At 42.8% G+C, this 13,014-nt stretch overlaps 1 protein-coding gene across 3 annotated transcripts in view; it reads left to right on the top strand.

Annotated features, from left to right (window-relative positions):
- GLIS3 (GLIS family zinc finger 3) overlaps window positions 1-13,014 on the top strand; it is a 547,841-nt gene that overhangs the window by 240,579 nt on the left and 294,248 nt on the right. For all 3 annotated transcript variants that reach the window (XM_047831214.1, XM_047831212.1, XM_047831213.1), the window contains exon 3: window positions 6,705-6,912. In XM_047831214.1, coding sequence (XP_047687170.1) covers window positions 6,705-6,912 — 208 coding nt within the window. The remainder of the gene's footprint in view (window positions 1-6,704; window positions 6,913-13,014) is intronic.

The raw sequence follows: 13,014 nt of genomic DNA, 5'->3' as shown, positions 1-13,014 counted from the left end.
TCAGGACAGTGAGGCACAGAGAGGTTAAGTAGGTTGTCTAAGGTCACACAGGCAGTCCATGGTGGAGCTGGGGTGCTAACCGTACTCACTGTAGTGCTTATGTGGTGTTAATTTGTACTTTTTTTTTTCCCTTCATTTTTCTACTTTTTCATCTTCCTTCAGTGCCCTGATATGCAGTGATTTACTAACTTACCTCAGCACGAGTCTCAAAACCTTTCCTTGAAATGCATGATCCTAGATTGGAAAACAACTGCTCTGAAGGGTATTATTGGGATAATTGGTAATATTTGAATATAAGTGGTATATTTCGTGCTAATATGTCATTGACAAATGTCTTGAATTTGATGATTATTCTATGGTTTTATGTATTTAGGGGTGAGGGACAAAAATCTCTACTATTTTTAAATGGTTCAACAAATTAATAGTAATAACAGTAATCTTATATAGAGATAGAGAGCTGGATGGATAAAGCGGTAAATACAGTTTATCAAGAGACAAAACAGATAGACTTCATTGTACTGTTCTTGCAATTTTTCAGTAGTTCTGAAATGTTTTAAAGTGAAAGGATGGGAAGGAAATCCTGGTCCTCAGAGATGGAAAGGCATATATTAATAGATAGTTATCCTTTCACTGTCCCCATTTTAGGGAATAGGACATCAAGGCACAGAGACATTAGAGCCCTTACCCAGTGTCACAGCCAGTGCGTTGGGGAGACAGGACTCAAATCCCGATGTGTATTATTTTTCTGTTTCCATAACAACCTGCGTTTGTGTTAGGTTGAACCATATAGAAATTGTTTTTATTTGGTCATACTTGACCTGTAAAGAAAGCCATTTCATACGACCCAGCCTAGAAGCAGGGATCGCCACTTTTGTAATGGGTAGTTGGTTTGGTATTCATCTCTGTAGCCGGAATAAGGGCTTCATGGAGGCCAAGACCCTGTCCATCTGTCTCCAGGGGCTCCCTGGCTTAGGCATTCTGTAGGGTTCAGTTAAAGGAATAATAACAACCACAAACTTTGGGTACCTCTCCCTAAGACCCTCCCACATATATGCCGTTTCTGTCCCCCCTCCATATCTCTGTCATTTCTAGAGGAACCAGTGGGTAAACATCAATCATTCTGAGGGGCGTAGCCTCAGCAGGGAGAATGGTGACACCATCCACTGTTGGACTTCAAGAGAACCCTTTTAACTAACGAAGACGTTAATTAAAAACATGCCCCTGCGAAGATTACTTCTCGGTTCTGAGACTCAAAAATGCAGTACTTTTGCACTCCTCACCAGCACGCCGTGATTTTGGCTAGAACGTATGTAGTACTCAGAATGCCATCTCCTCGGATCCTTCCTTGAGCCGTAAACACGTTTTTAAAAAACATCATGCAGTCTCTAAAAATAAGCGGTATTTCAAAACGAAAACCAGCACACAAGTAGTTGGCACATCTGGGAGACAGAAAAGTTGTGTGGTTTGTTTTCAGGGAGTGACAAGCCAAGGAACATTCAAACTTGGCCAAATGCAAGCTTCTCTTCTATCTGCGGTGACACCTGGTTTTTAAAAAGTTGGCTCTGGCCTCAACGCAGAGAGAATATTGGAAGTGGGTAGAGAATTAAATAGCATCATTTACTATCTTGTTTTGCGCAAGGAATTATAAGAAAGTGTTTTCTTCTTCAAGAAAGAGAATGGAACAAAAAAGCAGTGTGAGGCATGAATAATAATAGCAGCAGGGACTACACTGACACCTGACGTCCACCGACTACCTCCCACGTGCCAGAAGATGTGCGGGGTCCTTTACGTGTGTGATCGGTGCTAGACGCACAGCAGTCCTGTGAGGTAGTGTTATTGCTCTTCCCATTTTACAGATAAGAGGATAGGGACAAGGCCTACAAACGCTGCAGTAATTGCCCGAGTCACATGACCACCGGGGGTGGAGGCGGGCCACCCCGAGTCAGGCTGCCTCCAGAGCACAGCGTGCTTCTGAGCGGTCTGGGGGTGCTCCTTCTGTCTGGCACCGTGAAAACCCCATTGGAGTTGGATGGTTGCTTTGAGCACCGTGGACCTTGGTCAAAGTATCATCTGCCTCCCCTCGTGAGAGGGACAGTACCATTTTCCAGAACGTTCTCATGGCTGCGCCACAATCGTGGCCTGTTTCCCATACATTTACTGTTCACCCTCGCGCTTTCAGACGCTGCCATTCCTCTGTGGTTAGATGAGATTCAAGGTGGCCAGGGAGTTTGGGAGGAGGAAGTGGTGTGGTAACAATGAGGTGACACTGGGGAAGGGAGGGTTAATGTCTCTGTGTTACAGAGCGAGGAGATGGTCTGACTGTGCGAAGCCAGGGCGGAGGGTTACAGAGGCAGTTGTCACCCGGGAGGACGGGTTTCTAATTATTCCCACCGGCTTTGTCTTTGGCTCAGACTTAGTCGGCAGTGCTGTGGAGAAGCATCAAGGGGGACTTAGTTGGAGTTTGTTTTTGAAAACCAGGAGGGATTCAGTGGAAGTAATGTGTGACTCTTTAATATTCATGTGCAACTGTCTTTTATTTTTCATTCATTCATCAAAATTTTTGTTCATTGAGGTGTAACTGCCATGTGACGCCATATTGGTTTCAGGTGTGCCATACGGGGACTCTGTATTTACACGCACCATGAAATGATCCCCCCAGGAAGCCCGGTTACCATCCACACGCACTTACACACATCCATCCTTCCTTCCTTCCTTCCTTCCTTCCTTCCTTCCTTCTTTTCTTTCTTTCTTTCTTTCTTTCTTTCTTTCTTTCTCTTCCTTCCTTTTCTTTCTTTCTTTCTTTCTTTCTCTTCCTTCCTTCCTTTCTTTCTTTCTTTCTTTCTCTTCCTTCCTTCCTTTTCTTTCTTTCTTTCTTTCTTTCTTTCTTTCTTTCTTTCTTTCTCTTCCTTCCTTCCTTCTCTTTCTTTCTTTCTTTTCCTTCCTTCCTTCCTTCGTTTCTTTCTTTCTTTCTTTCTTTCTTTCTTTCTCTTCCTTCCTTCCATTTCTTTCTTTCTTTCTTTCTTTCTTTCTTTCTTTCTTTCTGTCTCTTCCTTCCTTCCTTCTCTTTCTTTCTTTCTTTCTTTCTTTCTTTCTTTCTTTTCCTTCCTTCCTTCCTTCCTTCCTTCATTTCTTTCTTTCTTTCTTTCTTTCTTTCTTTCTTTCTTTCTTTCTTTCTCTTTGTTCCTTCCTTCCTTCCTTCCTTCTTTCCTTTCTTTCTTTCTTTTTCTTTCTTTCTTTCTTTTCTTTCTTTCTTTCTTTCTTTCTCTTCCTTCCTTCCTTTTCTTTCTTTCTTTCTTTCTTTCTTTCTCTTCCTTCCTTCCTTCCTTCTTTCCTTCCTTCCTTCCTTCATTTCTCTTTCTTCTTCCTTCTTTTTCCTTCCTTCCTTCCTTCCTTCCTTCTTTTCTTTCTTTCTTTCTTTCTTTCTCTTCCTTCCTTCCTTTTCTTTCTTTCTTTCTTTCTTTCTTTCTTTCTTTCTTTCTCTTCCTTCCTTCCTTCCTTCCTTCGTTTCTTTCTTTCTTTCTTTCTCTTCCTTCCTTCCTTCTCTTTCTTTCTTTCTTTTTCTTTCTTTCTTTTTCTTTCTTTCTTTTTCTTCCTTCCTTCCTTCTTTCCTTCCTTCCTTCCTTTCCCTTCCTTCCTTCCTTCCTTCCTTCTTTCCTTCCTTCCTTTCTCTTTCTTCCTTCCTTCCTTTCTCTTCCTTCCTTCTTTTCTTTCTTTCTTTCTTTCTTTCTTTTTCCTTCCTTCCTTCCTTCCTTCTTTCCTTCCTTCCTTCCTTCATTTCTCTTTCTTCTTCCTTCTTTTTCCTTCCTTCCTTCCTTCCTTCCTTCCTTCTTTCCTTCTTCTTTCCTTCCTTCCTTCCTCTTCCTTCCTTCCTTCCTTCCTTCCTTCATTTCTTTCTTCCTTCCTTCTTTTCCCTTCCTTCCTTCCTTCTTTCCTTCCTTCTTCTTTCCTTCCTTCCTTCCTTTCCCTTCCTTCCTTCCTTCCTTTCTTTCTTTCTTTCTTTCTTCCTTCTTTCTTTCTTTCTTTCTTTCTTTTCTTTCCTCCTTTCTTTCTTTTCTTTCTTTCTTTCTTTCTTTCTTTCTTTCTTTCTTTCTTTCTTCCTTCCTTCCTTCCTTCCTTCCTTGCTTGTGATGAGGGCTTTTAAGATTGACTCCCTTAACAGCTTTCAAATAAGCGACACAGTATTATTACCCATAGTCACCACACTGTACAGGACATGCCCATGACTTACTTATTTTGTCAGTGGAACTGTAGGTCCCTTCCCCACCCCTCCCCCGGAACCACTAACCTGTTCTCTGTGTCCACATTCATTCGTTCCTTCTTAACTTCGGTGACACACTTCGGTGGGTACTGTCGTCCGGGCCCTCTCGCTAGGTGCGGCGGAAGCAGAACTGCCTCAGCCAAGGTCTTTAAAGAGCCATAAGGTATAAAAGAGGAGGAGGTGACAGGCACGTAAACATTACAGTTCCCGACAGGTGCTGAGGCAGATGTGTTGTGAGAGGTGGTGGGGGAAGGAAAAGCACTGGTCGCATCTGCCCAGCTGGCAGTGGGGGAGGGGAGGGGGGAAGAGGTGACCTCTGAGTTGAGGCAGTGAAAATGCAAAGGTGCTCCCGATCATGTTCGTATTTATCGATTCTAAGGTATGTGTGTTTCCACATCAGAGTGTCTCTGAAACCTCGACACGAGTTTCTCCGGCAGCGTGTTCTTACCTCATATAAAAGAATACTGTGCCTTACAATATATGGCCTCTTAGCTTTGATGAAAAAAAGTATCAATATGCTTTGTCTTCAGGTAGTATTTCTTTGGTTGTGCTGTTCCAGCTGCTAATATGTCTTTGGTTTAAAGGTAGGTATTAGTACCTTTTTATGGAGAAGGAATCAGATGATGTGTGACATTGAGTTTGACTGAATACCTGACATCTGATGTTGCTTTTAGTAGCAGTGGCTATAGTGATGGAACCTGGGGAGCCATTTCAAGTGTCTTCCACACCGGGCTAGGCCACGAACCATCACATCACCACTTTCCAAGGTGAAAAGAGAGTTTGAAAAGCAAATGGCATGTAGCTTGTTGGAAATTGCAAAAATACTAAGTTTACGATCATTGCACGAGAACACATCCACTGCTTTTGGTGTCAAGATGGGGGCCTGAGGGCACAGTGTTGTATGAGTTTATGAGAGAAGAGAGACTATCTGTGATAGGTCTTTCAAGGCGCGAGAAGATACATCAGGTATAAGCAGCAGTAGGTGAGTAGAGAGAAAAAGAAAATTAGAGAAATTTCTGTTGGAGCTAATGGTCTTGGCAAGTATCCAAGGAGGAAACTGAGCATCCAGTATCTAAACTTAAGCTTACAGGTGCCATGAAAATACACCAGAGTGGAATCCATTTCTGCTCTGTCATGAAATCCCCGTGTGGCCTTGGGCAAGTGAATTACCACTGAGATTTCCCAGAGGGCTGGACTAAAAAGCAGGCTCCTGCCAGCTAAAAACACTGTGACTCTCTCAGCATTTTTGAGATGTGGTTTCATTGATGAGAGTATGGTCATTGCTCCGAGTTCTTGTTTATCCTTTAGTTTTGTGGGCTCTTAGAAGAGAATGTTACAAAAGATGACAAAGTCATTTTTTGGTTGTTGATTTAATTTCTGGAAAACAAAATAGGAAATTATGTCCCTTAGGGCTAAGGAAAGTTACCATGATGATTTTCTACTTACTTTGATCCCAGATAGATTAATGAGGAGTATGGGGAACTTGGTGAAAAAGATTTTAGAGCCTAATTTGTTAAAATCTGACATCATATTTATTTTTGCCTGAAATGGGAACAGAGTGTACAGTCACTGAGACATGACCAGGTAGTTTGCAAAGAATGTTTGAAAAAGTACATCCATGTGAAAAGAATGTCTAGAATGATCCAACCACGATTATTTTTTTTTTTTATAAGTGACTCACGGTGGTGTTCGACTTTCTCTTGATGCTTTTCACTTTTCCATCATGACACAGATTTTTGTGGGTTTCTTTTTTTTCCCTTTCTCCTTGGGGTACGTACCAAATTTTACTGCGTTTGGAGATTGTTACTAATGAAATGAGAAGTCTATGTTGGACTTGGTTACCATCCTGTTTTTAGAATGAGTGTTTTGTTTACTACTCTTTCATCCTGATTTTTTTTTAATTGGGAATGTGTCCGATGACAATGTATTGGGATGAAGAGGAGAAATCAGAATCAGAACTGGAAAGACATGGCCAGACTATGTCCCTTAAAAGAGGTGTCATAGAAGGCCGGAATTGGAAAGAAGTAAACCAGTTAAATGTGTTTTGTTCAGTAGTGTCAACTTTCCTTGCTGGGTGATCCAAAACATGGACTATTCTAGAAGAAACTTCTAGATGCAAGTAATCCCGTCTACTTACCACCTTAACCCTTTAGGGAAGGACATGATAGAATATGGTTCTGAATAACTGGGTACTTCTATGTAGAAGGAGCGAAATGTAAGCACATTTGGTATCAATGGTGATTTTTATTGTAGGGTTTTTATTGCAGCAGTGGCTTTTTAATTGGAACTACAGAATGCTTTTGGTATCACTAATCCTAAAAATGAACAAAAAGATGATCCGAGGACTGGCTTGAAAGAGGAGTCCCGACGTAAGTGTGCACGTGTGTGTATTGACTGATTTCTGATGTAAGGGACATGAAAGCTAACCTGATTCATTTGTTTTTAGGGGCTCTTGGCTTTGGGCCTCAGTGCAAGTCCATTGGAAAAGGCAGCTGCAACAATCTAGTGGTCACCAGCAGTCCCATGATGGTTCAGCGACTGGGACCCAGTTCACCTCCAGCAAGCCAGGTCTCTACAGCATGCAACCAGATCAGTCCTAGCTTACAGAGGGCAATGAATGCTGCCAACCTGAATATACCTCCTTCAGATACCAGGTCTCAAGTTACTTTTTTTTTCCCCCCTTCTTATGGTATAATCACACCCCACGAGTGTTTTCCCTTCCCTTCCTGAACACATGCACACACACACACACACACACACACACACCCACATACACACACACACACACATACTCACTCAAGCAACTCTTTGGATTTGAGCTTTGTAGGGGAATGTGTATAAAAACTAAGAATGTGTCATAATATCATCTTAATTGGGAACAATGGTTTAACACCTGCTGTCTCATAGCGCGAGTGAAATTAGTGCCCAGTTTGAGATTTGGGGGCCTTAGTGACTAAGGCCTTGTGTGTAAATCCGGCAACTCCTGGGGAGGCTGGGTCCTGTCATGGCTGGAGAAGCGAGACGTGCCGTGTACATCTCTCTGAGCTGCTCATTTTCGGTGTATGTGCGGCAGTGTCCCCAGGCTGCTTTCTCCTCTGTTTTGTCTGTCCGTGCGTCCGCATGTCCACCCAGATATCGATGAAGTACCTACCGTCTGCATAATGCAACAGTTGAAGTTTAGGGAGATGGTAGAAGTAAAGATAGAAGTTACCATTTCCAGACTTTACCACGTGTCGGGGAAGACACGCTTTCAGGTACGAATTACACAGCATTTCACCACAGTGCCTCCTCCAGTGCCGGAATATGTGGCTCCAGTAAGGGCTGTGTGTCAGTCTCTGTGGGAGAGACTCGAATACGAAGGGGCAATCACCCCTGCGGACAAATCTTTGTTATCTCGCAAGGTTGATACGATAGGGAACCTAAAATCAAAATACCGTGCCATGCCTCAAGTCCATTTCTGTGTTTGAAATGATTGGCTTCATCTTCCTTAAGTAGCCTTCCTTGAGACACACAATCCGGAGTTTTTGCCTCTTCATCCTGGCCCTGCTGTAACTGTGATTTTGGCAAGGAGTTGGACTCTCAGCCCTCTGTTCCTCTTCCCGGGGGACGGAATCTGCTGGCGTGTCTCACAGTCGCGGGGGCCCGTTCCTCCTTGCTCTCCTTCCCCCCGCTTCCCCTCTGTCTCTTTTCCCCCTCACCTGTCTGCACCGTCCTCCCAGCCACTGCTTGAGACTCAGACAGAAATCAGAGTTCCCGGATCCTTTATTTCGTGCCAGTGTTTCCATGAGATGGAAACTTGTTTTTCACCTGAGAATTTTTGTGATGGGAAACTGCTGCTGTCATTTTCCCATCGATGATTATGCCTGGAGGGACTCCTCACTCTTGCTGAGTATTGCATGTAAAATTAACTGTGCTCTGGGATAGGTGTCATTGGGAAACCTTCAGCTTCCCGTCCGTAGCAAGTCCAGCACATGCCTTGAAGGCAGAGAGTCATAATTAATGGAGAAAGTGACGGCAGGCAGGGCACAGGCGGCTTCAGCCACACACCTGATGCAGTCCCTTTCATGGGTCGGCCAGAGAAGGGTCATTATCTCAGTGTTTTCTGGCATATCCGATTCCTTAGCATAATTTCGTATCCTTAAAGGACAGCATCTTAAAGGTGCATTGACATATGTTTTTGGACTCTGTATTCTGTGAGTCCTTCTATGGAAATAATTCTTTGGCAGGGTGAGCAAAGGAACAGGAGTTGGGAGGTGGGGTGGCTTGGTGAAGTATGGAAATTACTTTTAGCAATTCGGGAAGGTTGCATTTATTTGTGATCCTTAAGTTGGTTTGTGTGTTCCATCAGAGGAGAGAAAGGGTAGGAGGCAGCCGTTCAACTTGAAGGCATTTTGCTGTCTAGAGATAAAGAGAAGACGGAGACAGAATCATCTGTGTGTTTTATCCACTGGAGACATGCCCGGGGGAAGTGGGTGAGGGGGAATGAACTGTTCAGACAGAGCGATGGCTGTCCTATAGAAAGCTGTAAAATTTATTGTTTTCTCCTGATTATCTATGTAGTTGTTATTCGTGATGGAAAATATGGAAAAGCACAAGTAAATGATAGTTCTCCGGGACCCTACCACCCACAGGCGACCATGGGGGGGATTATGAGACACACCCTTCCAGTTATGTGCAAACACATCATCAGAGGCCTAGGTTTTTCTTTCCACCAAATTGATCTATAATTATCTACATAGTGTTATAATTTCCTTTTTTTTTTTAGTTAATAGAAACACTTTGTTTTGTAATAAAAACCTTCAGCATCATATAATGGTTTCTTCCCGCCCAAGATTCCATTTTATTTTTTTTTTAAAACTAGCATTTTTATCAGTCTCTTATTACTGAGCAGTTTTAGTTGGTTCCCTTTGTTTAAATATTATAAGTAATACTTTATTGGCTCGATTCTGTAAATCTTCTGTTGCATATCTCTGGTTATTAGAACAATTTTTTTTTAATTTGTAATGTTTATTTTATTTTTGAGAGAGAAAGACAGTGTGTGAGTGGGGGAGGGGCAGAGAGAGAGAGAGAGAGAGAGAGAGAGAGAGAGAGAGACAAGCACACAGAATCCGAAACAGGGGCCTGATTCTGTGAACCATGAGATCATGACCTGAGCCGAAATTGGATGCTTAACCGACTGAGCCACCCGGGGGCCCTAGTTATTAGAATAAATTCTTAGAAGCAAAGTGGCTGAGTTAAAGGAGATGTACAGCTTTGAGGCTTTTGATATGTATTCCCAAATTGCACTGCAGGAAAGGTGTACCCATTGATAAACTCACCAGTAATCTGAGAGTTCCGGATTTCTTATTAAGTACTAGGTTTTATTGTTTTGGTACCTTTTGCCAGTTTGGTGTGCAAATTGTTACTTGATCTTAATCCGAATTCTCTTAATGATTGATAATATTGACTAGTCCCCCATAGATTTGCTGTGTGTATTTCTTCTTTGGACCTTATTTGAGTACTTTTCTTCCGGAGTGCTCATTTTGGAAAATGCACTGTTCTGTAGCTTTGCTGGGTTCCGTTTAATCCAGGATGCACAACGTGCCCTGATGCTGTGTATTTGTCTCTGTCAGTTTCCCAACCATTTCTGACTAGCCCCAGTTACTGACAAATGCAAACTATACCTTACCTTCTCGAAGACCCAGCAGCCATTCTTGGTTTAGGCATTGCCAAAACTCTGTAAGACAGAGTTTTTTTGTATTGTGTGTATTTCGTCTAAAATGACAAGTGCTGATAGGATAGCCTCCACAGTGGCTCCATGTGCCAGTGTAGCAAAAGTTGGGCCACAGGAGAGATTAGACACTACTTGCATGGGTCTTGTATGTGTTCAGCTTTCCTAGTGCATTTACATATATTGTGATTCTGCATTTTATGATTGAATATTCATAAACCATCTGCAAGTATTATCTCTGTTTTATAGATGGTGGAACCAAGACCCATAAAGTCTAAATGCTTTGCCTCGTGTCACTTAGCTTGTTGTCGGTTACAGAGTGCGACCATCAGTCTAATAATGTCATTCTAGATCTGTGATCTAGGTCATACTAGAGCTAGTAAACCGGAGATACTTGGAGGTGATTTCTGGTGGTGGAGTTTCTTAGGGTTTCCTTTTGGGTTGGAATATCTCCACAAAGCTCAGAGGAGGCCAAGGGGATTGAGGATGGACTCTGGGCTCTCGGTAAGTTCTAGTATTTTATAAAGTCATACTGCCTTCAGATGGAGTGCTAATTCTTCTGGGGCATTTGCCCATGCTCATAGATGAGAACTTAAAGATAGACTAGGGCTCGTGTTTCCCATGTCGTATATAACATATATTCTCTTGAGGATCAGTTTGAGGAAGTCAGTGTGATCTGTAAGTTAGTATTTCTTTTGAACTTGGTGTTGAACCAAGCCATCCAGCTTGGCCATCACACCCCTTATGGTGCCATGAGGGTTACTAAGCTCTTGCCTCACCAGCCACCCTAACCTGTTTCACTGATGGGGTTTCTCATAATGGTTTTATTTGGTTTGAGCTCTGTCTCTTTCCTTTCCTATAGAGCTCCAAATTAACCAGTCACCAGCAATAATACCCATAGGAGCAGGTGAACATACGGAAATGGAGAGCATCTTGTATGGTGATAGATCCACAGCCCTTTGTCAGTTTCTTCCCCGTGGGCCTGGTGTGCCCAGCATCAGGGGCTATAGGAGAGAGTCCTTGGGACTCTTCTCACGGTCATTTAGCGCCTTGTTGCAGAAGGAGAACAGAAAATGTGGGTTCTAATCCTAGCTTGTAGGACCTTAAGCTTGTTATACCAGGTCTGTGAACCAGGCAGAGCATTCTGGACCACATTTGGGGTATGATGTGGACAAAACGGAAATATATGTGATCCGGCTAGGTGACTGCCTGTCCAAGGTGACTTCATTTGTACTTCCATAAGGAGTTTCTGTGTGTGTTTGTTGGGTATCAGTGGGGGGAATTGCACAGAACCTCGGTTTTATTCTCCGTAATATAGAAGTTATTTTAAAAATCCAGTTTACTCACCTCACAGGTTGTATCACATGTGATTATGTGCAGGGAAGATGCCTTGTAAGCTATAAATGATGGTGACATATCATCATACTGATTATTCACCTTCTTAGTCAACAGTTTTTGAAAACTTACGATATATCTCATAGTCTGGTGGGTACCAGGGAGACAAAAATGATCCCTCATGTGGAAGGGTTTTGGATTTCACTGAGAAGGATAACACCCACAGATGCCTATAGCGGAGGCTACATTTAAGGCACAGTACAGACAGTATACAACTTCTTTTGGAAAGAGGTCTCTTCTGAGAGCTGGTGTATTTGGGAGAAGTTTCATGGATTAGAACTTTGAATGATGGAAATAGCTGGGTAATTGCACATGGGGGAGATTGGTGGCTAGGCAAAGCTCATTCGTTGGAAGTTTTGTTCGTATTAGGTGTTTGATATAGAAGAGTGAGTTCTCTGTTCATATTATTGCCATAGAAAACAGAATATAGCATTTGCTTTCTGGAAAGTATATGGTAACTGTCTTAGGAAACTGAGATGTCCACAGAGCCAAGGGACGTGCCTGCGTGGGGTTATGATCAGATTTGAATCATGCCATAATTAGGTGTAATTTGGAAAAAATGAGAAATATCTCTCGACAGTGGAATAAATGAACATGTCTCACTGTAGGCTGCCCTCAAACTAAATAATGTAATCTCAGATGCAAAGTATATGCGGGTGGGTAAAAGACCTTCTGCCCGATATTCACTGCTTAAAAATCTGAAATGCTCCAGTATGACAGTGACCAGGCAAATGGACCATTTGAGAATGTTCTGTAAACCTTCTCGACCTCAGGGTGTAAAGCAAAGTCAGTTGTCTTTGCCTCATATATGACACGACTACTGATTTGGCTTGGGTCAGAAAGCAATTCCGGAATCTCTCTGGGGAAGGGACCAAAAGGCCCTTGACATCCCATCACCAGGAGCCCTGAGCTGATTTCTGCAAGGAGTCCTTGCACGCTGCAGGTGTGCGGGGGGGAAATAATTGAAAATGTCCGCGGGGAATTAAAAAAAAAAAAACACGGATGGTTCAGAAACCACTTTGGGGCTTGCAAAAGGACTTCAGCCTGAATATAAAAATGGGGATGGTGAAAAAAAAATCTGTGTCAAGGGCAACTGGACGTAAATTCCTGCTGTGTTTGTCATTGGTAAACATTACTTCACTCGATGGAAACATCACATCGATAACGGTGTTATCTATCACCTTATCCTGTGCATTTGAGAGTCAAGATGTTTTCTTACTGATATCTCATGCTTGTAGGAAACAGTGTTCCTGGCTCCCATTTAGTGAGAAGGAGCTGGAGGAACAGATGGGATGGGAATGCTTCTCTCCTTTCCCTCAGTTCTTTGCAACAGGTTGCTGTACCACAGCTGTAGTATAGTAAATGGGTTTGTTCTGGGAAGAGAGATGCTCTGTTGAGTACCTTGTTTTGGTTAATTTTTGGCGGGGGGAGGGGGGAGGGGCAGAAAAAAATCTCCGTAGAAAGCCAGCGCAGGTACATAAGAATGAGCCAGGTTTTTCTGATAGATACCCTGTCTGCATCAGGAAATCAAGTGAGTGATACAGCTAACCTCTTCGTGACGAATTTACGTCCAAGGGTTGGACATTTCCTTTCAACGCTTTTTAAGGCAGTGGTGTCCCAGTAAAGCGAAACGAATTTTCAAGTGGCCAGA

The sequence above is a fragment of the Prionailurus viverrinus genome, chromosome D4, assembly GCF_022837055.1.
Source record: "Prionailurus viverrinus isolate Anna chromosome D4, UM_Priviv_1.0, whole genome shotgun sequence".
In the NCBI taxonomy this organism is placed as follows: Eukaryota; Metazoa; Chordata; class Mammalia; order Carnivora; family Felidae; genus Prionailurus; species Prionailurus viverrinus.
This window is presented reverse-complemented; position numbering and strand designations above follow the sequence as displayed.